The sequence below is a fragment of the Thunnus thynnus genome, chromosome 16 (genome assembly GCF_963924715.1).
Source record: "Thunnus thynnus chromosome 16, fThuThy2.1, whole genome shotgun sequence".
Classification (NCBI taxonomy): domain Eukaryota; kingdom Metazoa; phylum Chordata; class Actinopteri; order Scombriformes; family Scombridae; genus Thunnus; species Thunnus thynnus.
Window position 1 is genome coordinate 4,889,745 of NC_089532.1, and position 27,402 is coordinate 4,917,146.

The window sequence follows — 27,402 nt, forward strand, 5'->3', positions numbered from 1 at the left end:
TCTGGTGGAGGAGAGAGGGAGAGGCGGGTCGGGTGATGACAAAACTCACCGACGTCCGTTCATATAGACATGTTTTAATCTGGAGATGCTCAAATGTTTTTCACTTTACCAAAACAGAAACACTTGAAACTACACACTAATATTTTGTAAGATTTTGAACTAAAAACTAAAATATCGACAGAATTTTCTGGTAAAAGTTGAGTAAACCTCTTTCACAACACTTATCTGAAACTAATAACATCATTAATGCCATTAATTACACCTGTATCAGATTGCTTTGGGAACAATAAAGAAACAACAATTCTTTGATGCTATAGATTCATGTTGGAAAGATTTATTTTTAATTTTGAAGTACAAGATGGAGAGACTTTTGAAAGGGAAGAAAAGAAAAACTGGTGATGCTCATGAGGCAAACATGTCACTCAAATCCAAACTATGTAGAGGCATCTCTTCCTCCTGAGTTCACTGTCGGTGTAGCAGGAGAGACTTGTGTCTTTTGTGGTAGTTTGGGCAAAGTTTAACATTCATTTTTGCATTTGCACAACAGAAACTAATGAAAAATGTGCATGAAAAGACACATGCAGGTCATGATAACTTGGCTCTTTTTGCTTCTAGTTTCTTCAACATTAGTAGCCTGTCTGGTTTATAAGCTGACAGAAACAGTTTGCTCTAACTTTTGTAAAATTCAACCATTGCTTATTTTCCTGGAAAGCCCCCTCTCTGTCTTTGTCTCTCTCCAATAGAACTTTAAATTGTACTGATGGGTTTATTTGTTGTAATAAAACTGAAACAATCCCAGTTGTGATCCGGTCTGTGATGCTTTCAGTCCTTTCCTACAGGAGCGTTTTGCTGCCAACGTGACAGAAAACATGCTTAGGAAAATGTTGGCTATTTCCTTATTACCAAATTCCAAGTTTTCTTACAGGCCTGATAGTCGGTGCCTTTACTGTGATAAACAGACTAAAGCAAAACAGACCAGTCACTGAATGCTTAATAACAGATATTTGATTTTAACTGCTAATAAATCCATCTTCTGGACCTGAACTGTCAAGGAGGAGATCTTTATAAGTGGACTATATAACTCTGGTGACACCGTCAGCAAGTCACTTACATGGATCATTAGATTAATCTGACTTTATTTTACCAAGTTCATTTGATGTAATTATATTGTTTATGGCAAACACATTTCAACAGCACAAAATAAATGTAGTTTTCCTGAATTTATTTGTATTACCTTTATATTATGTAAAATCCCTGGTCATGTATCTAAAAGCCTGAAGGAGACAAAGGATAAGAAGCTGTCAGATGTAAACACTCAGAACCGTACCAACACTTCCTCCATGTGGTTTTAAAACGTAATAACATTAAAATGCCCGTCTTGTGTCCAACCTGTCCTGAGTAAAACTCCTGAAATAGTTGACAGAGAAATGTGTTGAAAATAGAAATCTGCATCCGGGTTTTTTTAAAATCTTATTTAAAATGCAAATAATAATAGAAAAGTGTATTATATTATGTTATATTATATTATATTATATTATATTATGTTATGTTATGTTATGTTATGTTATGTTATGTTATGTTATGTTATGTTATGTTATGTTATGTTATGTTATGTTATATTATATTATATCATATTATAGTGTTACATTTCTACACAGACTTGCTTATTAAATTACTGTATATCTAAGTCACATTGGTCCTATATTAAACTGCACTAATGGTCAACCAATTGCTTCTGCTCATTATTACTATACTTTTATGTTCACTGGTCTCATCTTGTCTTACATTTCAGCTTAGAAAAAAAAAATACTTCCACCAGATGTGTTGCTACAAACTGTTTCTGTTTTTATCTGTTTCTTCTGACTGGGCTGTCTTTAATTTAAGTTTTCTTTTTATTATTTAAAATTAGGTCATTGTGTAATTGACCTATGAGCTTCTTGCTATTTTTAAATTTGTAATCATCACTGAATATGAGCATGATCACGGAAATCTGGAGCCTGTTATTATGGACCAAAACCATAGACTGTATAAAAATAGACCAAAACTCATAAATAAAGCCCATAAATACCTGACCTGCAACATCTACAGCACCTTTTAAATCGAGCTTTTAAGGAGACTTAAATATTTGTTGCCTATTTTATTGAGTCTCACTGAAATATTTCAATTTGTTTTTTTTGTTTTTTTTTTACTAGTTTTATTGAATTTAATTGCTTGTTTGCAACCTTTGATTAAGTACCTTAAATGTTTTCATGTAATTTATGTGAAGTACCATGAGCTGCTTTTCATGTATGAAAGGTGATATACAAATAAAATAAAATAACATCAACAACATCAACTACTACAACTATTATTATTATTATTATTATTATTATTATTATTATTATTATTATTATTATTATTATTATTATTATTATTATCATTATTATTATTATTAGTAGTAGTAGTAGTAGTAGTAGTAGTAGTTGTGTCTCTTTTTGTTAGGAAAAAAAGTGCCTGAGCTGCCACCATTTTTGTAGTCCACAATTTGTTGTAGTCCTAAATTTGGTTCTACTCAACCTGCAGTCCCGCAATTTGCCAGCAGGTGGCGTCATACTGTAAATAAGTAATAAGGGCTCTGGACTGCTGCTGCTGTCACATACTGTATCACTTGTTGATTATATTCAGTCTGAGCTGAGGATCAATAACATCTGGTAAATTAACCAAAAATTACTATAAAATTTCAAGAGGTATTTCCTTTGTATTGTGAATGCAGTGCTTTTGTAAAATTTACCACCTTTTTGCAACTTTATAATACAAATTTAAAGTTACCAAAAAAAGATATTAGTGACAGTTTGGAATTTGTGTATTCATTTGTGGATAAAAGATTAATTACAGTTTAGATCACTGTTGTAATTAACAACCGGCATTGAGTTCCCCATGAAATTAACAATAAGTAAGTTTGGTTTTCTATTCTTTTTATCAGCAGTGGTTGAGGCAGTGTGTGTTCTGTGGTTAAATGGTAGGTTCACAGTTTTTCAAGTCTGTCTTAAAACATCAGTCAGGTGTCTGAATGAACACTGAAACAGGTTTTTCTTGCTGTAATCATTCCTCCTGTTCATACTGGACATCAGAAGATCCCTTCATAATGTACTTAAAATGTAACTGATGGGGGACAAAATCCACAGTCCTCATTTTGACCAAAAATGTATTTAAAAGTATATTTGAAAATAATATGAGGCTTCAGCTGTCTGTGTTAGTCATATAAAGTGGATATCATCTACAGTTACAGTCTTTTTAGTAAACGGATAGTGTTTTCCTGTTCAGCTGTAGCGGAAGGATCGTAACAAAAAGAGGGAATTTGGCACTAAGAAGATTGTAACTTTCAAAGATATTGACCTGATTTGACTAATTTGGACAGATGAAGCTTCATATTAACTTCAAATAAACTTTAAATACATTTTTGGTCAATATAAACAGGAAGAATGATTACAGAAAGAAGAAGAAAAAACAATTTCAACGTTAATTTGGGCACTAGACTATTGTTTTAGGACAGACTTGAAAAATTGTGAACTTATCCTTTAAAACATAATGATGAGGTCATAATTTTATAAGTAACTCAATAAATGAGTGTTAATACCCAGATGAGGAGGCGTTCTCTGACCTTCACAATGCTCTGCTCTGGGACACTTTTACAAATTGGCTAAAGCTCTTATAAAATAAAAACACGTTACCTAAATGCCCCCTGAACAGGATGTTAAACCCCTGCAGGGAAGACTGACATTGCACCCAATTAATTCAGTATTAAATAAAGAATCAATCAGTCGGGACATTATAGTCAAGTGCTGCTAATTGTTGAGTTTATGAACATTTAATAACGTTACCTTTGATAATTGTTGAACTTATTAACTTTTAATCCCTGACTTCATCCATGATTAATAACTCGGTGTCTGATCCTTTTCAAATGAGGCCCCAGCACTGCTGCTGACAGATGGGCAGCCCAACTGCTGCCAACTGCTTTCCATGCAATATTCAAGTTAACGCATGCATACACACACACACACACACACACACACATACACACACACACGTGCCCATCACTCAAATTAACAGTCCAACAAAGGGGGTAGTCTCTCTGACACAAGGCCGGAGGGTTTATTTCTGGACAGGATATCAGTCTTTTCACTGAGTTCATCAGCAAGATGGAGACACAAATGTCATTTACATATGAAAAGCTGGCAACTGTAATAGACTATTAAAAATCAGTGCGTGAGATGTTCAAGTGCATCCTTAAAGAGAAAACATGAGTCGAAATGTGAAATATGTTGCCTGCATGTTTAAATAACTTCAAAAAATGGACAAAATGCTTCATTTCCTCACAGGAAATCACAGGATTTTTGTGGTTATTTAATAAATGAAAAATGTATCCTAAACATTTTTTCTTTTTGTCACTATATGTCTGATTCACCAGAGGTGTTTTTTTTTATTATTATATTAAACTAAGTTACAAGTAACAAAATGTTAAACAGTTTACCCTGAGCTTAAAAACATTTTCACTTTAAATCCCTAAAAGAAGTGAAAAATTAGTATAAGTTTTATTGTTATTTGACAAAAAAAAGATTTGTGGAGTTCAGTATTTTTTATATGATATTGCACAAAAAAATGTGTTTTTTGTAAGATATGTATGAATCAAACCAGGACAAAACATATTATAAAGTGACAGTTAACTCTTTTTTTCTGGCCTTACCTAGTACAGTACGGTTTGTACTTTCTTTACTTAAAAACTTCTACATACATGCAAGACAAAATATTACAATTTGGCAAATAAAGACACAATAAGGAAGATTTTTGTTGCTCTCTGCATGTTTAACAGCTCAGGATTGTTTAATTGCAGATGTTTATATACTTTCCCAGTCTGTGCTGGTTGAAGAGACATTCAGATCCATGCATGCTGGGTGGAGCAGTAGGCATTGGGTGCTGCACAGGCTAATGATCAATACATATCTGCAGCTGTACCTTTAGAGGTGGTTGCCTTTACGTTTGTCGTGTTCTGAACAAGAGGCTTTGGCAGTCTCTGAGAGAAAACTCAACTCAACAGAAGAAACAATATACATAAAAGTTGTTAAAACTACCAGGAAAGACAATCTGTTCTCCCTCCCTGTGTCTGTTTACTCAAATCTACACATAAAAACTGTAGAATGTGATAAAAACAAGGAACTCCTGATCATAAAACTGTAACTACAGTTGATGATGATGATGATCTTCCTTCATCTCTCAGAGTTTGAGCCCCCAGCACACAGGCTGCATAGATTAAGATCTGCTAATTAAAGGCTTTAAACAGCCGAGTGCTTTTACACACAAATTCTCATTGAGGCAGTTTTTTTTTTTCAGTTCAGAGCAGCGAATCAACAGACAGATACTTAACAAGCTGCTCAACACAAACGCACCAATCCTGACTCAACACATTAGTAAATTTACAGCACAGTGAGCAGAGCGCAGGTTTTACTACACATGTACATATGAAGAGAGATGAGATGTTTGACTAATTTAAAAGGCGCCTCCTCATTAACACTAATGAAGGTAGTTTATAACAATAAGTGATCATCAGTTCTTGATGAGTATAAATCAATATGTTGGCTCTAAAATGGATCAAATGTTAACTATAAATATGACTGATTTTGCATTTAAAAGATATATTTTCTATTTTTTAATTCAACTGTTATCTGTTTACTGTTTTTGTTTATATCTGCACATTTCTTCACATTCAGAACAATGAAATACTCTTATCTACATTCTATTTTATTTTATTCTGTTTTATTGCTTTATCAATCTTACTGTTCTTATTGTTTAAAATAGGTTTTTCTTTATTTCAGTCTATGTGTCTGCTTACATAAAAACTATTGTTTTCTAGCTTCAAAGTTACTTGCTAAGTTGCTACAAAGTTTGCCTCATCTTAAAACATTATTGCTTTTTTACACAGATAGTAGATTGATCATAGCATATAACACAAATCTTTTGCAAATATTCCATTATTTTATATTTTTATGGCTGAGAATACCGGCATTTTTTAATGCTTGTCCCCTAAAAAGTTTTAGTAGTGATACTAAAATGATACTTTTGTTGATTTCTTACTTTGAGAAATAAACATGTTTCTCCATCTGAATCCATTTTTTTCCATTTAGTAAAAGAGAGACAGAGTTTTAAAATGTCTTGTATAATTGTATTATTGAGTTGTAAATGTCTGCAAAAACTTTGTCTGAATAAAATAGCCTATAAGTGGTAAAATTATGGTTTCATTCAGATACTGTCTGTTTTAAGAATAAGTAAAGAATAAAAAGCATTTATTTCCAACTTTCAGTACTCGACAGTAGTTTCTGATACTTGATTGGTACCAAAAAAAATCAGATACAACGTCCTTCTATTGATTCTTTTGAATGTTCATCTCCATCTTCACCTTCTCTTTTTTCCTCACCGGATCATATTAAAACACGTTCACAGCTTTGTCAGGATATGTCACTTCACTCTATAAACCCCCCTCCCTCCTCCTCTCCCTCCTCCTCCTCCTCCTTCTCCTCTTTTCTTTATTTAGCCCCCCACATACAGCCACCACAGCCTCCCGTCTTCGTCCCCTCCTCATCTTTTGTCTGCGTTTCCCTCCAGAATTCCTGGCCGGAGGCTCGAGCTCTCTCCTTCTGTGTTGCTGTCCATCTGTCCGCTGCCGGGGCCTCCTGCAGGAGCAGATGTTTACTCCTTCCTCGACCTGAGCCTGGAGGTGAGGGGGTTGGTTGACCAGTGGAGGTTTGACCAAGAGAGAGTTTGCATTGACACTAGTAGAGACAATCAGAGGGAACAATAGTATGGATGAACACCAGGGAGGTGGAGGGGCGAAACAGTGGCTGACTGACCGTCTCCATGCATACGAACGCTCCGTTCCTCTGTGAAGTAAAGGACTGTGAAGATGTTTTGGTGGAGGAGTCAGTGTTGTTAAAGTTGTGAAAAATCATCACATGAAGATGAAAAATGAATTGTTGTACGTCACTCGCTGCATGTTTTCAAATGTGAAAAGTTGAGTTTAACCAGAATATGTCATGTGCAAAGCAAACACTACTTCCATTTTAAAATTAAGCACCAAATTGTTAAATATTTCTTTTTTAAAAATATTTAGTTAAGTCAGTCACTGTTTCTAATATTTTTTTTTTCTGGTCTCAGTCACAACCGGTGTCAACCCCCAAAACTGAAAAGAAACACAGATCCTACACTAAAAAAACTCTGATAATTAGAATACTTTATATTCTTTATAATATATACTTTATAGTATTTTTTAAAAAGTATAGTATAAAAGACTGGGGATAATCCTACAATAGATGGTGTTGTTCCTATGCAGCAGTGGCCCAAATCTTCCTTTGGTTTACTATTCACGTGAGAAACTCAACATTTTGGCAACGTGTCTGCATTGGATCGGTTTGCAACTGCTTATCTGGAAAAAAAAACTCTTATCTGAAAAGTCTACAAGCAGGAAACCAGTAATCTCATTTTTAAGGAATTTCTGTTAATAAGAAAACAAAACACTGCATGAAGCACCTTTTTAGGGTTGTTTTCTTCACATTTTTTGGGAAATACACTTGCTGCCAACTGCTGATTAGCTTAGTTTAGCATAAAGACTGGAAACAGGAGGAAACAGCTAGCATGGCTCTGTCCAAAGTTAAAAAAAACAAGCCTATCAGCACCTCTAATGTTTACTTATAAACAGGTTAAATCTTGTTTGTTTCATTTATGCACAAACAGAAATGTAAAACCAACAAGTTGTGGTTTTACGGGGAGTTAGATGCTAACCGGCTTAAATGCAGCTTCAGAGGTTTTCTTTGTTGACAACATTTGTGTGTTGTTTTATATTTCTGTTTTCTCATTCATAGTCAGATATGTACATGCTAGAAGTATGATTACTATCATATGTTAAAAAATGTAACTCTATGCTGTGCACTCCTGCAATTAAGTATATACAATATTTTAAAAAGTAATGGATCTGAATACTTCTTCCATCTCTGTGCTGACCAGAGCTGCAGACGCTTCATCTGAAAAACTTGCAATTAAAACTGTATTTAATTTAAAGCTTAGAGATTTTTATCTTAAGAAAACATCTGCGTGTCTGAGATGAATTTCATTGGTCTTGGTTTCATTGGACAGTTGTCACATGCGGATCTAAATGCAGCAACTTGTTGACAACAAGGATAAAACCAGCTGACACTGAATACTTGTCACGGCTGGCATGAAAATGATCCAATTTTGTCACAATTTCCAAGAGAAACAGCTCCAGCATGTACCTTCCTGTAAAACCACAACTTGCCAAATCTGTTTGTGTATGAATTAAACAAACAAGGTATAACATGTGGTCATTTGTACTTGTAACTTTGGACAGAGCCCGGCTAGCTGTTTCCCCTGTTATAGGTCTTTCTGGTAAGCTAAGCTAATCTCCTGCTAGCACAGACAGATCCTCTCCACAAGAAAGCAAATAAGCACATTTCCCAAAATGTCAAACAATGCCTTTAAAGTCTAAACGCGGTGCAATGAGAATGAAAAGTGAAACATTATGAAAAGAAGTGAAATAAAGTCACCACAACAGTAGCAGTCCAAACTGAATACACTGTAGCACCATTTTAATGGCATTTTGAAACTTCTCGGTCTCAGTCAGCTTTTTTCTGCTATATCACTTATACTTTGCTATTTTTGCTGGTCTTCATCTTGAGGCACTTATCTGGGGTTGAAAGGTGCTTTATAAATCAATAAAGAGTATAATCACTCACTCACTTGATAACGCAAAGGTCAAAGGGCTGAATTAATGCTACTTTTATGGCCGTAAGGTTGATTATTGTATGAAAGAGCTTAAGGTTTTGTAGGTTAATTTTGTGATTACATAAAGGGATGGATCAACGTTGGGAAAATAAGGATTACCTCCCTGCAAAATCTGCTGCAAATCTGACTGCGGGTTGCACTGATATTGATTCATTTTTGATTGTAAAATTGTCAGTTATCAGTCAGTCCAGGGGTGAAATGGTTCATTTACAGCTCTGGCAGAAACACAGCCATAAACAGCTTTGATCACGCCACAGAGAAAAACACACACTGCTGTGGAATGAAGCTCTGAGACTTTTTTCTTTCTGAGCGGCCTCTTGATGTTAATTAGCCAAACCGTGGTGTCAACAGTTTGTGGCAGTGTCTCCTCTGTCCAGGTGAGAGTCTGGGTGCTCAGTGATGTAGCTGCCACTGACTGAGGTCTGTGCTAATGACCTGTTTGAACTAGCGTTAATGTTAATGCTGCTGCAACAATACATTTCCAGATAAGACAAATGCAAATACTCAAGTAAGTGTCCAATTAACTGCTCATCGATCATTCTCCCATCAGCACCCTCAAACCCTGCCTGTCAGTCCAATGTCGATGAGAAAATCCCTCTACTGAGCCATGAGTGGAAAGTACATTTACTCAAGTTCTGCACATAAACACAGTTTTGATGTACTTGTACTTGAGAATTTCCATTTGATACATAGGAAAATGTTGTACTTTTTACTCCACTATCTGAGATGTATACTCGGTACTTTACAGATTAAGGTTTTACATTCAAAACATACAATCAGATTATGAAATATAATGCAATGTAAGAGGTTTAACTACCCAACAGTCTATAGACTAGTTAAATTACACACTTCCCAATCAGCTACATGTTTAAATGCTGCTTTAATGCATCCATAATAATGTTCAAAAACCATGATATCCAGTAAAATAACACTGACATGGGCCATTCTGCCTGTATAAAGATTGTTTTTACTTCTGATACTTTAAGTACATTTTACTGTTAATATTTGTTTGTACTTTTACTTAAGTAATACTTTGAATGTGTTACTTTTACTTGTGTATTTTTACATTGTGGTATTTCTACTTTTACTTACATACTTTTAATTAGGTCTGTTTTTTCTGTATTTTTCCCTCTTAATATATTATATTCTTTCTTACCATTTTTAAATTCATTTTTATTTCCTTGATTTCTCATTCACAATAAAATATGTAAATGCTAGGGGCATGAATACTATCATATGTAAACAACTGTACATCTACTGTATGTGGTGCACTTTTTCAGTTAAGTATATATTTTAAAAAGTAATGGATCTGAATACTTATTCCACTTCTGTGCTGACCAGAGCTGCAGAAACTCCATTTGAAAAACTTGCAATTATACACTTTTTTTTATTCTATTCTATTTATATCTATTCTTTTTCTATTCTATTAATATAAAGCCAATATTATTTTTCAAAATATCTATCAGAGGTCTCTATCTTAAGATGACATCTGCTTATCTGAGGTGAATTCCATTGGTCTTGGTTCCAGTGGATAGTTTGAGTCACATGAGGGTCTAAATGCTGCTTCAGAGGTTTTCGATGTTTACAGTAAGAATAAAACCAGCTGACTCTGAATATGTGTCATTTCTGGCACGTGAATGATCAAATCTAGTCACAGTTTTCACAAAACATCTGCAGCTTCTCTAGTAAAACTACATTTGTCATTCAACAGTCTCCTTGAGAATGGAGCTTTACACCTACAAGACTGTACAGGGCAGCTAGTGAGTGTGTATGCATGTGTGTGTGTGTGTGTGTGTGTGTGTGCATGGGTGTAAACCCTCCCTGCCTTGTAGCTACACTCCTAACCCACAGCTGTAAACAAAGGTTTTGAAAACAGTGCAGATTGTGGAGTAATGAGGTCATCGGAGGGGAAGAATCATTTATGAGCGTCCCGATTACAGGATACTACAATCCAACATAACTGCAGTTTGCCACTTTTATTTGTTTAAGTGAGTGACATTGTGAGATAAATAGAGATTAGATTGGGTGGAACAATAATACGCTGTAGTAATAAACTTTATCCACAAGCACTTTTTATAGCAGCATTTACGAAAGCTTAAAAGGTGATATTGATTCTGTTTCTGTTTCTGAAGCTGTTTCAAAGCCACAGTGCTGTTTGGGAAAACTATTGCTCACCTTAATTTTACAGGACCAGACAAGTGTGTTCGCAAATTTTAGCTCTTCAACAACAAATTATGTACACTTCAAATGCATGCTGTATAGTTTTAGATTGATTTTTGAGGTGGCCATTAGTTTCACCTACAGACTGACTTTGAACCACAAATTTATTAAAGTTTTGATCGCATTTGGAACATTTTCTTTAATTAAACATTCAAGCTCACTAGTATCGCCAGTGTGTCAGCAGATAGGATCATTTAGCTTTAGCAAAACCATGCTTTACAAGTGATGAATAACTCTTTAACACATTCAGTGCATAAAAAGTTGCAGACAAAACAAAATTGACATCAGGCAACAAATAAAACAATACTAAAGATAACAGATAACAGAAGGCTAGTATAAGTTATACAATAACAGTTAGCAAGGAAGTCATTTACCACAGAATTTACAGCATTCTTGATAATATTCCCCAATTTGATGACCCTTTGCAGACTATTTCAAGAGGCTGGATCAGAAAACATTTCCCTGTCCTTACATTTATCTTTACAGGGACAGACGGAAGATATTCTGTGGGTTTTATGATCTCAGATAATGATTCCAAGGTGAACTCTGTGAAATATGTTTGCAGAGATATGATATAGTGTTTTAAATTCAAAATATAACAATGATAATACAAAATAGATAAGTGAGTGGATGAATGAATGCCAGAACTGGGCCATGAAAGAGAGTTACAGTCTTCTAAAAGTGAATAAATAATCTTGCATACTTGTTCTGCATGGCAGCACCAGTAGCTTCAAATCAATAAACTGGAAATCTTGCTCCTTTGTCATTTGTGAGTTGTTGGTGTGAGCTTGTGTAAGGATATCGGTTAGCAGTGGGGAGCCAGTGCAGGTTTGGTGGGAACAGAAGGTGTCGGGAGGTTTGAGGTGGTTTTATTTGGGGTGAGTTACCGTCTTTCTCCCTCCTTTTGTCTCTTCTTTTCAGATGTGGGGTGGGGAGCCTGGAGTCACAGGCCTGTGCTCGTACCTCTCCTGGGAAGTTCATTAAACTTCATTTACATTCGTGATGCCAATCACACAGATACTTAACTGAACAAAGACTATTCCAGTGAACAGTGGTTATTCTACAATCCAAAGGTCACATCTAACACCCTTACCTCCCTGCTTATTGCCACAGGTTTGCTAAAAATGATACTGAAAGACCATCTCGTTGGAATACTAAAGCACTGTTGTTGTGCTAAAATGGGTGCTGCCTGTTTGATAAGTGATTAGATTCTGAGTCACACATAACTGCACACATAGCATGATAAATGCAATCTGAACTGTGCATGACAAAACCTGGACTTCTTGTGGAAGAATTAAAAAACAAAACGGAGACTTGAGGAAAAGTTGCAGAACCACAAACAAAGAATAAACCTCAGGCAGAATACTGAGGTGTTTTTACTGCTAACTTGTGTCTGGTTTTGTCAGTTGGACGGCCTCAGCAGGCTGGTTCAACTAGTTACAGGCAGGTATGTGTCTGTTTCTCAGTGATGTTGTGTTTGAATCTAAAAAGAGTTTTGGTGCATGTTTGTAGAGTAAATTAGTGCTAGAAACTTCCAAAATGGAGTCCTGAAATATAAGCATGTACGTGACTCTTCAGCCAGACAGCAGGGCCACATTCAGTGGAATTTCCGTATGAAACTTCTGAAATTATTCAAACCTGCAGAGTGTATGAGTCAACAATCATTGATAGATTCAAATCAGATTGGAAACAAACAGAATAAAATGTCTGTGTTGAGACCAACAGACACGGGCAAGTAGTTTCACAATTACAATCCATGAAACTAAACTATTTAAAATCCAGTACCATATGTTCCATGCTTCAAATGAATGGGTGTCAGGAGAAGCAGTTTTTGAAGGTATTACTTTCTTCTTTTATGTAAAAACTTGGAAATTTATAGATGTAATTTTAGCCACACATGAGACAGGAAGTGGCATCAAGGAAAACATAACTAAAACCACTTTAAAACTTGCTCCCCCTCAAACCACACACGTTCAGAAACAGTAAGCTGCATTCATTAGAGTTGATCTTTCAGTTCATGAAGTTAGATTTTCTCTCTATGTCCGTACTGCAATCCACAGCTTACAAATATTCATGAATTTAATATAAAGTTTTCAGAAAGGAGAAGAGTGTTGGTGGGACAGAGATGAAGAAATGACAGAAACAAAGTGTTGTCCTTTATACTTCACTTTATTACATCAGAAAAAAACTTATTTCCTTTGTCTGAGTCACTTTGTGTGGGAGGCATAGGCTGTCATTACGCAAGCACACAGCCAAGACATAATGTGCTTCACCAAAACTTTGTGCAGATCAGGGACCCTGAGAGACGGCTATCTACCTACCTACCTACCTACCTACCTATCTAGCTATCTGTTTTTCAAAATAATGCAATAAAATGATGCAATAATCTTTGATTTCCCTTGCATGTGTGAATCAGCTTAGAATCAGATTTATTGGCAAGTATGTTGGCACACAAGGAATTTGACCCTGGTTTCTACTGGCTCTCAATGTATTTGAGCACAAAAACCTGCAGAAAGACACACAAGGACAAGATAATTAAACATAAACATATTGCTATTATATATAAGCAAATATATAAAGTACATATAGAAACAACAAATGGACAACAACATACAGTGTCTATACACAAGTAAAACAGTTTCTGTAAACTGTAAACAGGATACAAATAGTGCAAAGGTGTGTAAGAGTGCAAGAAGTGCTGAAATAAATATTGTATAGGTTATAAGTTGTAAGTAAATATCGTATAAGTTACTTTATACCTGGACCTTAGTTTAGATAAATGATCAGTGTCTTTGTTTGTGGATTTGCATACAGGCATGCAAGGAAAGCCATTTTGTAATTGAGGAGAGATTTTTTTGCAAAACTCGGTCTACTTTTTGTTCAGTTTTCTTCCAAATCTCCAAGTGACCTGTATTCCACCACATTAGGTGTGTTTATCAGTTTAAATGATTCATTTTTCAACCTATTACAGTAAGTGATAAAAGTTAGAGTCTGTGGTCTAGAGTCTGAGAACCAGAGGTGGAAGGTAACTGAGTACATCTAGTCAGGTACAAATAAGGCCTAAATAGGTAAAACTCTCCGATATTTCACAAAAATGCAAAGATTAAAGAAAAGTTGTGAAAAATGAATCCAAATTTTTGTAGCAGAACTTTGTTTTTTCTTCTTTACAACCCAATCTATCATCTCAAAACCCCTCAGATTTATTTTAGGACCCTTACAAAGCAAACCTCGAGCAGCTACTACAATAAAATGCTGCTTATGCACTGACTCATCAGTATTGATAATGTTAAATTTATTTAATATATCAGTCACAGCCTGATTTTCTGCATGATGAGCACTTTAACTTTAGTACTTTAAGTACATTTTGCTGCTAATATTTATGTACTTTTACTTAAATAGGGTTTTAAATGCAGGACTTTTACTTTTATTTATACTTTTACTTAAAATACTTTTACTTTTACTTTCTACTTAAAATACTTAACCACATAATCATACATAACCACCACAGCTGAGAACAAAAGATATGTGAGAAGAAAGATGAAAATTTAAAGGATTGTGTCACATCCTGTCTTCTCCCTCATCCGGTGAGAAAACAACAGGCAGACTCGATCCGCGCTCTGATTGGTTGGCTGGATGTAACAACGGCGCTGATTGGCTTAGAGATTGCCGCTCCTGAGCTGCTAGTTTGAACATAAATACAAGCAGCTTCGGTGTCTATTTCTCAGAAATCAGGGGCTGTCAGAGAGGGAGGACGCTGTTCTGCAGCTCTCTGACACAAGTAACAACTATGTGGCTTTAGTAGCAAGACTGAATCAAAATTTTACTCCACAAGGAACCCACCGAGTCACGTCCAGGCGGTGTTTCGGATCGTACGTTTGGAAATGTTCTGGGTTAGCTTGATGTTTGGACCGTCTTGCTAATTGGCTTTCTCTCCGACCCGAAATTCAAACCAAATCTTCCATTAAGCAGTAACGTCTGCAGGATTTAACCAAATTGGACAGCCAGAAAAACAAAACAAAAATGGAGTCGGTTAATGTTTTTGGCAACAACAGTCCTGACAAATCCGTTTTGAAAAGTAGGCCCGACGGGATCCCCGGGCTTCCCTTGCTCTCCTTGCCCGAGCTGAGTACAAAGACAACGCACTGCAGGGATCTGTTCTCCCCTGGACCCGCGACTGTCCTGTCTCCTGTCACCAATTTGGCTCTGGACATGAACAATTTAGCTGGACTGGGAAGGTATTGTTACAAGTTTAATGTGTTTTTTTCCCCTCCTGTTACTCGTTTAAAAGTTAAGTTACTATCGCTGCGGTTTTTCAAAGCCACGGACAAAACCTCTCGACTCTTAACGTTACATATCATGCGAAGTCTAGTATAACATTAGTGTTTACATCACTGATTTTTCCTGTTCATCTTTTTCCCCACACAGCCTATGTGATACACCGAAAAGGAGAAAGCATGCACCCCTTGAGAAGGTTCCCTCCTTTGCCTCTGACGTCTCATCTGATGCTGGTGAGGCTCCCTCAAAGCTATTGTCTGCGCTAATTGAAGCCATTACAATTGATGCCTGAGGGCCCTAATGTGCGTGTCTATATAAATAATGTATATGGCACCTGATTTTATGGTCATGCAACTTAACTTCACATGTGGTCATTATGAGTATTGTTAATTTGTTAATCAACAACTAATCTGGCATTTTTTGCCTGGAAAAATTAACAAACACTTTTCAATTGTGGGAATTTCTGTCTTATTTCTGTCACTCCTTTTTTTACAAATTGAACTAGTTTGTAGTGTAAAACTCAAATCTAGGGCTGCAACTAACGGTTGTTATCATAATGGATTAATCTGTTGATTATTTTGTTGATTAATCATTAATAGTTTGGCCTAAAAAATGTTTAACAGTTTCCTAAAGCTCAAGATGACATCCTCAAATACCTTCTTTTGTTCCAACCACCCAACCAATAGTCCACAACCCAAAGGTCTTCAGTTTACTATCATAGAGGACTAAAGAAACCAGAAAATAGTCACATTTGAGAGGTTGGAAATAATTAATCATCAAAATAGTTGGTGATTAATTTAATAGTTGGCAACTAATCGATTAAGCACCTAATTGTTGAAGCTATAATCAAATCCAAATTTACAGTTGAGCAAATTCACCAGCTTGAAACAGCTGAAATACCCGAGCAGTCAGCTGGTTGTCTGTGCCAGTTTCCCTTCTTGTGCTGGACCACCTGGTGCCTGTATTGATCTGTGATAAATATCTCTTCCTTCAGGCCTCGGCATGGATCTCCCAAGCCCCATGGATGCCGTTGAAATTGAGGACACGTAAGTCGCACTGTCTTTCTCATGTCTGTTCTAATCAATCAGCTTGTGCCCCTCTTGTCTTACCCCTCCACCCCCTCCTCCACCCCTGAGCTTGGGCTCAGCTGAGCCAAGCGCCATGTCTCATCTATAGGATTATTGTTTCTACCGTTGGCTTTAAGATGACAGCTTCACTCTTTTTTTTTTTTTTTTTTTTTTTTTTTTCCTAAGCAGATTAGGTGATAAGGCGGCATGTAAGATTAACTTTCTTTGTCTTGAGGTTAAGTGAGAAAAGACATGGTGGTCTGGTTTCTTTAATGCTGTTACTGTTACTATACTGTTTTTGGCAATTTTAATATTTTTTCTAGAAAGTAATCCTCAAGACTTTTGACAATACACACATGGATAAGATAAAAACATTGAGTGGAAATGGGTTTGTACCAATTCCTATGAGCACAAAGACAATTTTCACATCTGCTCAAAACTTGACTGCTGGTCGAAAGGAAACTGGACGTACACATTAGTGCTCAGCAGTCTTATCTTGACCAGATTGTCAGCATATCATCTGCTGCCTAATCTTGGGTGGCCCCTTTTTTTATAATTCTCAGTTGGGTGAGTCTCTGTAGACATCTGCCGCCGTCTGATGTGCGAGTTCCTTTACAGCAGCATTTGGTCACCAAGTCTTCATTCACCTCCTTTACAGCTGTTTGGTTGCTAGGAGTTTTGCAGGTTTGGGGGGAGGACATGCCCCGCGCTTGGGGTTTAATGATAGCCCACCCCCTCTGGTTTTTGGCACACTCTTCCTATGCACTGTTATTTCAATAGGAACAAGGGGGGCTGGAGTTTTTTTTCTGCGTCAGAGTTATTGAAATGAGGGCACCCCCAGAGGACAACCGCCCTCCCTTTCTGTGGTCTGCATTGAATGGGACACGCTCCCCCCTTGACAAACAAAGGGTCCTTGCAGAAAAGGGGTTTGGCGGCGTTGGCTCCAGCAGGCATATGGTAGATTAGCTGATCTCTGCATCCCCTCCCCTGCCCTTCCTCCCCACCCTCCACCCCTGTGCTGCACACTAAAGCTCCCCACTTCACTTGTTTAGCATACAGGTGGGCATTACTCCAATGCAAAGGCAACCTCTTGCCTGTATGCATTCACCCAACTTCCTCTAGTCCAACCGTTCCTCTTGCTTTCTCAATAGAGCTCCAGATTCTTTGTCTCGTAGTTTATGAGCACAGAGTGTTACAGAGCCTTCCAGCCACTTTCCAAAGCAGATTTTATTACAAAGACGTGTTCCTTTTCATTCACCGACAGTTTCTTTCAACTTTTTTTCCTCTAACTTTGAATTTTTTTTCCTCTTTGTTTACAGATTTGAAAGAGCCATTCAACAGTCAAGCAGAGTTGTCAACGAGTAAGTCGCTTTCCAGTTAATAACCTAAAATTATTACCCGGTGTCTGGCTGTTATTGCCCTCCAGGGACTATATTACTCATCAAACTGAAACCACCTGTCTGCCTGTTTAATTGAATTTGTACTGACAACAGTTCCCTCCTCTCCCTTTCTACCAATTATAGTAAGATGCCAATTCGAAGAATCAACTCATTGCCAGTAAGTAGATTTGTTATATTTGTCTCATGTGTTCCTTGTTTTGAAAAGCTTATGTTTAAGAGCTGAGAGATAATGTCAGAACGTGGCCTGTTGTAGTCCTGATTCGGCTGTCAAGCATCCAAAACACTAAGATGGAAGAAGAACCAGAAGAGTTTGAAATTAGATTTTTTTTTAAAAAGATCAAAACACCCAAGAGACAGGAGAAAGGAGGACTGTGCAAGAAGGAAAAAAATGTTTTGAAAGCCTCAAAATACAGTAAAAAATATCCTCAAACATCCAGCTGGTTTGGGTAACGAGATGTTTGTACTGCAGTTTTTCATATCAGTTCAAAATCTCCTCTATTGTAAAAACCCACCACAGGACAGCTTGTTTACAGTTGCTGAGCCCCTGCTGACTGGCTCCTTGTTGTTCCTTCCCAGCTCCACCTGCTGTGTTACAGCCCGTCTCTGAAGGGACAGGAAACAGATTCTCACCGCTACGGAATATTTGGCCAGCAACCCTCCCAGATAACCGCCTCCTCCACATCTCAGTGTGACAACAAGGAGAACATGCCGGAGGTCAGTGGTACAGTTTGTATCTTTTTTTTGGTAGGAAAAACATCAGTGAGATGATGTTTGACTTGGTTAGATGCAGAAACTACTGTAGAACTTGATAGTGATGCAGGCTTAGGAAGCTGATTTGTTGCCATGGCAAAGGCATTGCATCTTTTGGCATACCATTTTAAATGGCAGTCCATCTTTAGATTTTATTATTTTGCAGTGTTTGTAGAATAAGTTTTTAGGTGTTAGAGATTAACCTCAACAAAATATTTCTTTAAGTTAATCGATAAGGTGATTAACACTTTGTCATTGACTTATGATACAGACCTTTGTTATGGCTTTAAATCAAAGTAACAACCAGGTGCTGTGAAATACTTCCTCAAAAGTGTTGAGCATTGATTCACTTAATTCATTTTTTTTTTTTTTTCTTTCAGGAGGGTTTTGAATTCAAGAAACCAACCAAGCCGGTGTCGCGGAGTCGTGTGCGCTCCTTCAACAGCGGACAGTCAAAGGACGCATTTGCCCACCGTCCCAGCTCTGCACCAGCACTCATGGTATGTAAACATCACAAGAGTCAGAGCGACATACAGTGAGAGCTACACTTCATGCTTTGTAGCTTGTGCATAATTACATTTCCATCTTCAGCACAGCAGATTAATACAAAATTAGATTGGCCAGTTTACTAAGGATGGCTTGTCAATACTGATACTTATTGATACTCTTTATAATTTTATAACCTGTTGTAAAGCACACAAGGTTGTGACCTGATTCCAACCCTCATATATTGATTTTTTTCCCTCCTGTACAGCTGTCTTCACCTCCTCCAGTGCAGCAGCTCGAGTTCTACGACTCCAGCCCCATGTTCCTGAGACGTTCCTCCCTCACCACCTCTCTAAACGACGACGAGGATGACGGCTTCCTGGACGTACTCGACGACAACATGGAGGTGAGACATCCTTGGAATTATGTGTATCTTGTTAAAGCCGATTATCAGCAAATGTATATGTTTTTCTAATCATTCCTCTGTCCTTTGGAGAGGCTACAGTTTCAAGATGATTCAATGAGCCCCCCCATCCATTTCCATCACTTATTATATGTACTATAACAGATTATTTGTCACTTTCAGAACGACTCTGAGATGCCGATGGGAATGGCCAGCCTGCTCACTGCTCCGCTGGTGGCCGACAGTATAGCAGAAGACTCTGTAAGTTTCTCTACTAACAACAGAAGAACACATGATTGGCTGATACAGATATCAATCATATTCTAATTGTTCATCATGACGACTAAAGGCCAATGAAAAGTGAACGTTGTGTTCAAATGATATTTCTCCTGCGTCATCAGCCAGTCATCCGCTGCCGGCCGCGGAGCCTGTTTCGCTCGCCGTCCATGCCCAGTCCAGTGTCCCGCCCCTCCGTGAAGCGTCCCGACCACCCCGGAGATGAAAACACACCAGTCAGAGTGAAGAGACGACGCAGCCTGGCAGGAACACAGGTCACCACCACGGAACAAGATCCTGAATCCCCGAGGATGGTGAGTCCTGACTGCCTGGAACACCGTCGTCTTTATGCTAAGCTAATTAGCTACTGGACGTAGCATCACATTTAGCATACGGACACGAAAGAAGGCAAGCAACAAAACACATGTCCCCACAAGTGGTACCATTGCTTTTAAGCTGGGAAAAAAAACCCCTCTTGATGCTCTTGGGATTCAGAGAGTGATCAATCTGATCACTGTCAGAAACCTGTTGGTAGAATAAAGCCGCAGGGCGAAAAACAGACACTGACCATCTGTCCCCTTAGTGGAAGTGGAGAGAAATGGCTTGTGAAACACCCACCGAGGCCGACTGGCTGTTATCACTGGTTTTACAGACAGTCTCATTTTTACTGCATTTTCTCCTTGACTGCCCCCTTAAGTCTCTTTCCTCCTCTCCATGCAGGGCTGTTCACTGCTCCAGAGGTCCAAGTCCTTCTGTCAGACTGAGATTGAGAAGCTGCTGGACGGCGAGGATGCTTCTCACGAGCTAATAGGAGATTTCACCAAGGTAAGGAGGACTTGAGAGTGATTGGCTGCTTATATTAGTAACTTAATTATGTGACATCACTTTTCTAATCCAATTTCCTTCCTTTTTCGTTTTTAGCCTTTCGTACTACCAACAGTGGAGGGCAAACATCAAGACCTCAAGTACATTACCTCAGACGTGGTGAGTTTAGACGCTAATAAATCAAATCAGCAGTGTTTTTACTGCCATAATTTTTGTTTTTCAATGTGTAACGTTTCTCTGTGCTCCTCCAGATGGTGGCAGCTCTGACTGGACAGTTTAATCATCTAGTTGAGCGAGTCATTGTCATCGACTGCCGCTACCCCTACGAGTTTGAGGGAGGACACATCAAGGTGAGCTAACACCTGCCAACATGTCTGCCACTTCCTGTAGAAATGTTTAGAAAAGGTGTTTTTCTTCTTCTGTTTCTTCTAGCTAACCTCCAGAGTAACTTTCCATGTTTCTAAACAGTTTATGTAATATTGTCTCGTCATCTCAGGGCGCTCTGAACCTGCACCAGGAGGATCAGGTGCAGGACTTCCTCCTCAAGACCCCCATCACGCCGTCCTGCCCGGAGAAACGGATCGTCATCATCTTCCACTGCGAGTTCTCGTCGGAGCGCGGCCCTCGAATGTGCCGCTTTGTCAGGGAGCGAGACCGCGCCATGAACGATTATCCCAAACTCCACTACCCAGAGCTCTACATCCTAAAGGGTGGATACAAAGACTTCTTCCCTCATTTCCAGGTCAGTTTGTTTTTTTTTTTTTTTTAAAAGACAAATATAACTTTCCATTTTCAGCCTGTGGGTTGCCAGCTTGGAGGTTTTTGTTGCTGTTTCCCGTAGCAACTGTGATTATGAAAAGGGAAACATGCAGATAGCTCGGTGTTCATCCACTGAGTCAGACTAGACATAAGAGTTGATTGAGATCAGTATACATGACAAAATCTCAACTCAAGGTCTGTTTACTAGCTTTTTCAGAGCTTTCCACCACTTCTCATGGTCTTGAAAGTTCTGAAAATCCTAGTAAAGTGGACAATGTCACATTTAAAGAGGTTATTTTTGTTACATCCTCAAATCTCCTTTCAATATCAGACGTTTAGTAACAGTTGTCTCTCATCATAATGGCTGAACGAAACCTTTGCTATGGCTCTCCAGTGCTTTGAACTCGTCTCCTTCTCTTCCCGCGCAGTCACAATGTGAACCTCAGTCCTACCGGCCCATGCACCACGAAGACTTCAAGGAGGACCTGAGGAAGTTTCGCCTCAAGAGTCGCACCTGGGCCGGGGAGCGCAGCAAGAGAGACATGTACAGCCGTCTGAAGAAGCTGTGAGCTCGACCCTGCCTCTTACTCTCGAAACTGCCTCTAAAACACACACACTGCCTCCCCCCCCCTCCCCGAACACACTGATTTAAAACCTCCTCACAGAGCCTGAGGCCTCGCCCCGCCGACGAGGAAATACCTTGTGGGACTTTGTCAGCAATAGGGTTTTGTTTTTTTTTTTAAGTCCCCGTGATTCATTTAACTATAGCAAAGTTGGATATTTATTCAAATTTAAAGAGGGAAAGACATGAAATGATGAAGCCTTGACTGTCGATGAGGTGCAGTGAACAGATCTGTAGCAATATGATCGTTTTAAAACCACTTGGACCTACTGCCTGTTTTACCTTTTTTGTATTATTATGTGGCACAAAATCACTGCCAATTTGCAATAGAACATCGTCAAACCACACTGCCAAGTCTGAAGTTTGTCTTTCAGTCTCCTCACTGGGTGTTTTTTGTTATTTTGTCATTTCCAACCTTTTTTATTTAAGCACTTAATTTAAATACCTTGAAATGGTGAGGTGCTTTTTTTTTTTATTTGATACTGCTTTTTGTATAACTTTTAATTAACTGAGTTGACCCCTGTTTAAACTTTGTGATTTGTTGAAAGCATGCCTTTCTCTAGGCTGCCCAAATTGTAAATAGGATATTTTAAAGACATCTTGTAAAAGTGTGGGATTGATGTGAGTTTTTCTTTTTCTTCCTGATCAGTTGCAATACTTGGTAACTTTATTTTATTTTGGATCAGAAGATGCCAAAGCAAACAAACTACCTGTTAACTTTGCAGTGAGATTTTTCGAATGCTGCAGGTCAGCAAGTGAGGATTTTTGATTTTTTTTTTTTTTTTTTTTTTTAAGAAAAATACCTTGTTTGTTTTTTGTTTGCTTTGAATCCCTTCATTTTCAGAGATACAATGTCTTCCCCTGTCTGTCTATAATGAATGGGGTGGTTTGAATTTTGCTACAGGCTCGTGGGGGAGCTGATGAAATAAAGATCCAATGTGCGTTTAAATTTTGTGATGTAGCTTTTTATATCATCATAATTTCTGTTTTGTGCTGTAGTTGTTTTCTTGGACAGGGTTCATTGTTGAAACTTTTTAAAACTATGGACAATAAGATGCCTGAGTTTTGATACCAAAACAATTTTTTTTCATTACTTTTAAGGAATATAAATGTTTTCCTGAGAAGAACAAAAGAAGCAAACATTCACAAATAAGTCTGAAATTCACCAATCAGGATTTAAAACACACACACAGTCCGATCAAAGAATACGTAAAGAAGACAAAAATGAGAGTGCATAGTAAACTTGGCAGTCACACATTTCTCTGCTCTGTATTTCTGTTTTGTGTCTTCAGGTTATGCTAACCCATTGTTGCTAACTTTGGAGCTAACCCCCTTTACTTTTCCAGCATTTGGGGAAACAACAGACGTGACTTTTTAGCATTTATTAACTGACACACTGTAGTCTGTACTGTACATTTACTGACAACTTACTACTAACCTTTTCCTCTGCCCTGCTCATCCACCGTCACTTCTCTGCCCCTCGCTCTTTCCCGCTCGCTACGCAAACATACTCCTTAACGGAGCCACGCGACCAGTGGTTTCCCAGGCAACGGCAGAGGTTGACTCACGTACCGGAACAGCGCTGCTCAGAGACTCCCAAACACTATCGAATGAATATCCATTCATTCGGATATCAAATATTAGAAAATATTTTTTTTTGCCTGGCAGGGGTTCTCGTTGTGTCATTATGGAGAGACACAGATTTAGTAAACGTTCAGTAAACGTTCAGTAAACGTTGAGTTCAGTTAGACCCAGCAGTCTCCGTTAGGTTGGGCGAGTTTAAAGTTGTGAAAACAACGGGGGTGTTTTGAATACACCCCCGTTGTTTTCACGGGTAATTTGTTAGTCTGTCCCTCCCGCCGCAGGAAATAATGGATTATTCCTGGAAAGCTGTTGATGTAGCACTTCTCTCCTAATGAAAATAACACGGAGATTATTCGACCAATGAGAATTTAGTTGGACGAGAGCAAATCGACCAACTAATCGACCAGTCGACCAGCAGACTACAGCCCTAACTATCTTCTGTGTCAGCAGCAGAATATACCTGAATAACTTGGTAAAGTGAAACCATTTCATTTCAACATTCTACGTATAAAACTTTTTTACCGTATTGTGTCTTCAAAAATTTCCTCAAAAGACTTTTTGCTAAAATACTATGATCTATCAAGTTAATCAAAATACTACAACACCTGTCAGTGATTCACCAAATGATTCATAAATGCTTGAAATCTCAATTTTACCGCTCACTAGTGTAAACTTGGTCTTTCGGCCTTGAAGCAGGTCTTTTATATCAGTCAATGTTCCAGTTTTATTCAGTTATCCAGATAATTTTTGTAAACTTGCTATCAGGCCTCGATGTGCAGTTTCAGCAAACTCTAGAGCAGTGGTTATTAACCGCCTGAAATAAGTTGATATGAAATAAAAGCATACAAAAGTTTTTTTCTAAATTTGTGCTTAAAATACTTGGATAATGGCAGTATGTAAAAAACTCACCAACTCCTGATTGCACCAGAGTTTTGTCAAAAGTTCAGAAGAAAAGCCACAAGCAGGAAATATTATGAAAAGTATTTCAAGTACTTTTCTTTAACTCTTCAAATCTTTGTCAGGAAACTCAACTTCTCACAATTTGTGATGTTAACGTTTTCCAAATGTGCACTTTTATATATAAGATACAAGTCATAGAGGGAAATCTTTTAGATCATTTCATCATTTCCTATTTTGAAACTAATTCTCAGATTCATTTTTACTCAACCAGATAGTCGTCTGATTTTCATCTTCACAAGCAAGCAGAAGTAAATTTTCAGTCATCAGATCTTCATCATTGTCAGTTTTCAGTTTTAACTTATGAAACTACTACTCTTGTTCGAATCAGATTTCCTCCTCCTGAAAGTCTGTCTGAGCATATTTAAAAAGGTTTTGGTTTTTTTCGTATTTAGATAAGTATATAATAGAGGTCTATCTGGGCTTTTTTCCACCCCTGCACAGTTTTTTTCTTGTTTGTGTGTCCAAATAAGCTTGACATCACATAAATTCTTCAGTGCTGATGTATCTTAAAAAAACAAGCACAGAGGCTCAACTTCCTCAAAAGGGAGTCACACTCACAAAAAAGTAAATTCTGAATCACTGGTCTGGACTAGACAGAGTATCACATGTTCTGTGTTGTTTGGTCTTGAGCTCTGCATGGCGGGGACACTGGTTTTCCTGCACACAGAGCAGTTCCTGTTTTTTCAAATTTTCCCTCTCTAGCCGACCTTGGGAGTGGCCTATCCGCTGCAGCACGTGTCCATGCGTATACACTCACTCACTCTCACACACACACGCATTCCTCTCTGCAGTGAGACTGTCTCCGTTGAGGGAGAACCTGGCAGCCAGCCGTTTGCCTGACATGTTCTGACAGGAGCGGGGGGGAAAAAAAATCTGAGCCGCGTGTTGTAAACACGTGACCGTTCTGATGGAGAAGAGGTTATAAAAGCACAACTCCCTCCCCTCTGGCGCTTAACCAAAGTTTGAAATCAGGCAGTTTCCCAGTGGTCATGTGGGTATGGGAAAGGGGAGGGCAAGCATTTGTTTGCATAATTTACAGCCAACTGTTTCTAGCAGAAACAAGTGTCAGTGTCTTGTCTTGTGCAAGTGGGACTTAACTGAAGACACTTCTTAAACCTGGAATAAAGTGTTGGCAGTCAGGACAGTAAAGATCAAAAGTATACAGATGCTAACAAAAACCCACAGCTGAGTAGGAAGACTGCAGAGAGGAAGAAGGTGCAAAATCATAAAAAACACACACATTTTGTTTGAGTGATCTTTACATGTACTTGTCAATGGGTCTGTACTCATCTCAAGCTGGCACCTTTTTCTGAGCAAGACAGTTTCTGAGGTTTAAGGGGCCTCGCACCTTTTAGATGTGGCATACATAATGCAACACTTGCAAGAGCCTTTTCAAGACAAGCTTCCTTCTCCACTTTAGCAGTCTGTTTTAAAATGTAGATGAGTTCTTGGCAGGTCTCCAAAAAGAATAATGAGCCAGGTTTTACAAGTGGACCCATCCAATTAGGAGCTGGGGATTCAACAAATCAGCAAAGAAAGTGCGAAACACTTGAAATTTAGCGAAAAGTGGAAGAGTTTCCAGAAATGTACTGAAATAGTGTTTTTATTTAAGTTGCTTGTTCTGGTAGGTGTGCTCTATCCACATTATTAAATCTAAAATAAAAACTTGAAGTTCTAAAGATACTTGCTTGAAAAAGTTTGCAGTTGTAGTTTTGCATGTATTCCAGTGAGATGCCAAACCAGTTAGGCAGATAAGTCAGACAGTCTTGTTTTGTCTTGTCTTAAAGTTTGTCTTGTCTTTTGTCTTGTCTTTAGTGAAATTTGCAAACACTTGTGATCGTTTATTCAAGTTCATTCAGATTTTGAGTTGTAGCTATTTGCCTTCTTGCCTTTCTTTTACACAGAAAATGCATTGCACATATACAGTATATAAGAATACAGTGATTAGGAGTGAGTGATATGGAGAAAGATCTTTCATAGTGCTATATTATGATGTATAAGACAAATAAACATTTTTAGAAATTAAATTGAGAAACTGTTAAAAGATGAAATAACCAGATGTGAGTGTTACTGATCCAGTAAAGTAAATAAATCAAGATACTTCTTTGGTTCAAAAAATCCTGTAAATACAGTATTTCCATAAAATAGTCCAGCTCATTGATTTGCAACACTGTCCACAAAAGCTTAATACAAGCAGGATAGCTACCATGGGATAAACATTTGGCAAAATCTGTAAGAAATTTCTATTTTCTCACAGTATTTATCTTATCATCCATCTTCACTGTGAATGATGGACCTGCTCCCCACAGATCTGTCTTTCTGTCTGTCAAAGTGATTACAGCAACAACACTGAGCAGTTTTCCTGAAAACTACCTCACCCTTCCTTTAACTATTTCACCCCAGCCTGTTCTGTTTGAACCCCACCACCACCATCATCACCACCACCCTGTGATCTTGCAGGCAGCTCTGGTTCGATCAAAGCTGCCCTCACACAAAGCTCCAGCCTGGGTGTCACCTTTTAAACCTCTGTTTGCTCTGACCCGTTGACACTCGCAGAAAACTGACAAACCATCCTGTAACACAAGGTGTCAACACCCTGACAAGGGCGGTGAAGCATAGAGCATAACACTGTGTTTTCAAAGGATGGGTGGGTGCAGGGGTTGTGGTTTTGTGAGATGAATGTTTGTTTCAATGTTTTTGAGGATTAGAAACTTCAACCTATTTTAGTTTTTCACTCACATGTTTCTGTTTTATGCAGGCAGAGGTGATTTCATAAAAAGTTGAGGATGTTTTTTCCCCCCTGCAGACAATGCAGAGCAGACGAAACGATATTTTTATCTTTAGTTTCCTTTATTTCAAACTCGCGGGCTTCACCGTTATTGGTTCGTGTATGAGGCCTTCCCTTCACCCACATCCTGTTGTTGTTCTTATTCAGCTGTTCATTTCATC

The 27,402-nt window shown here is 38.1% G+C and overlaps 1 protein-coding gene and 2 long non-coding RNA genes across 3 annotated transcripts in view; 2 read left to right on the forward strand and 1 right to left on the reverse strand.

Annotated features, from left to right (window-relative positions):
* The window catches only part of LOC137199541 (uncharacterized), a 34,880-nt gene extending 27,763 nt beyond the window's left edge, over window positions 1-7,117 (forward strand). Inside the window, exon 3 of the long non-coding RNA XR_010931802.1 lies at window positions 6,637-7,117. This is a non-coding gene — a long non-coding RNA (uncharacterized lncRNA). The remainder of the gene's footprint in view (window positions 1-6,636) is intronic.
* On the reverse strand, window positions 4,104-23,991 carry LOC137199542 (uncharacterized). Its single transcript, XR_010931803.1, has 3 exons — window positions 23,348-23,991; window positions 11,934-12,014; window positions 4,104-6,803 (listed from the first exon to the last, which is right to left on the reverse strand). It is a non-coding gene; the product is annotated as an uncharacterized lncRNA (long non-coding RNA).
* cdc25b (cell division cycle 25B) lies at window positions 14,734-22,858 on the forward strand. Its single transcript, XM_067613881.1, has 15 exons — window positions 14,734-15,281; window positions 15,472-15,554; window positions 16,316-16,367; window positions 17,708-17,749; window positions 17,912-17,945; window positions 18,365-18,502; window positions 18,919-19,038; window positions 19,293-19,430; window positions 19,611-19,688; window positions 19,829-20,017; window positions 20,424-20,528; window positions 20,625-20,687; window positions 20,780-20,878; window positions 21,025-21,270; window positions 21,716-22,858. Exons 1-15 carry the CDS (start codon window positions 15,067-15,069, stop codon window positions 21,854-21,856), a joined length of 1,743 nt encoding a protein of 580 aa, XP_067469982.1. The 5' UTR covers window positions 14,734-15,066; the 3' UTR covers window positions 21,857-22,858.
* Window positions 23,992-27,402: the final 3,411 nt, after the last annotated feature.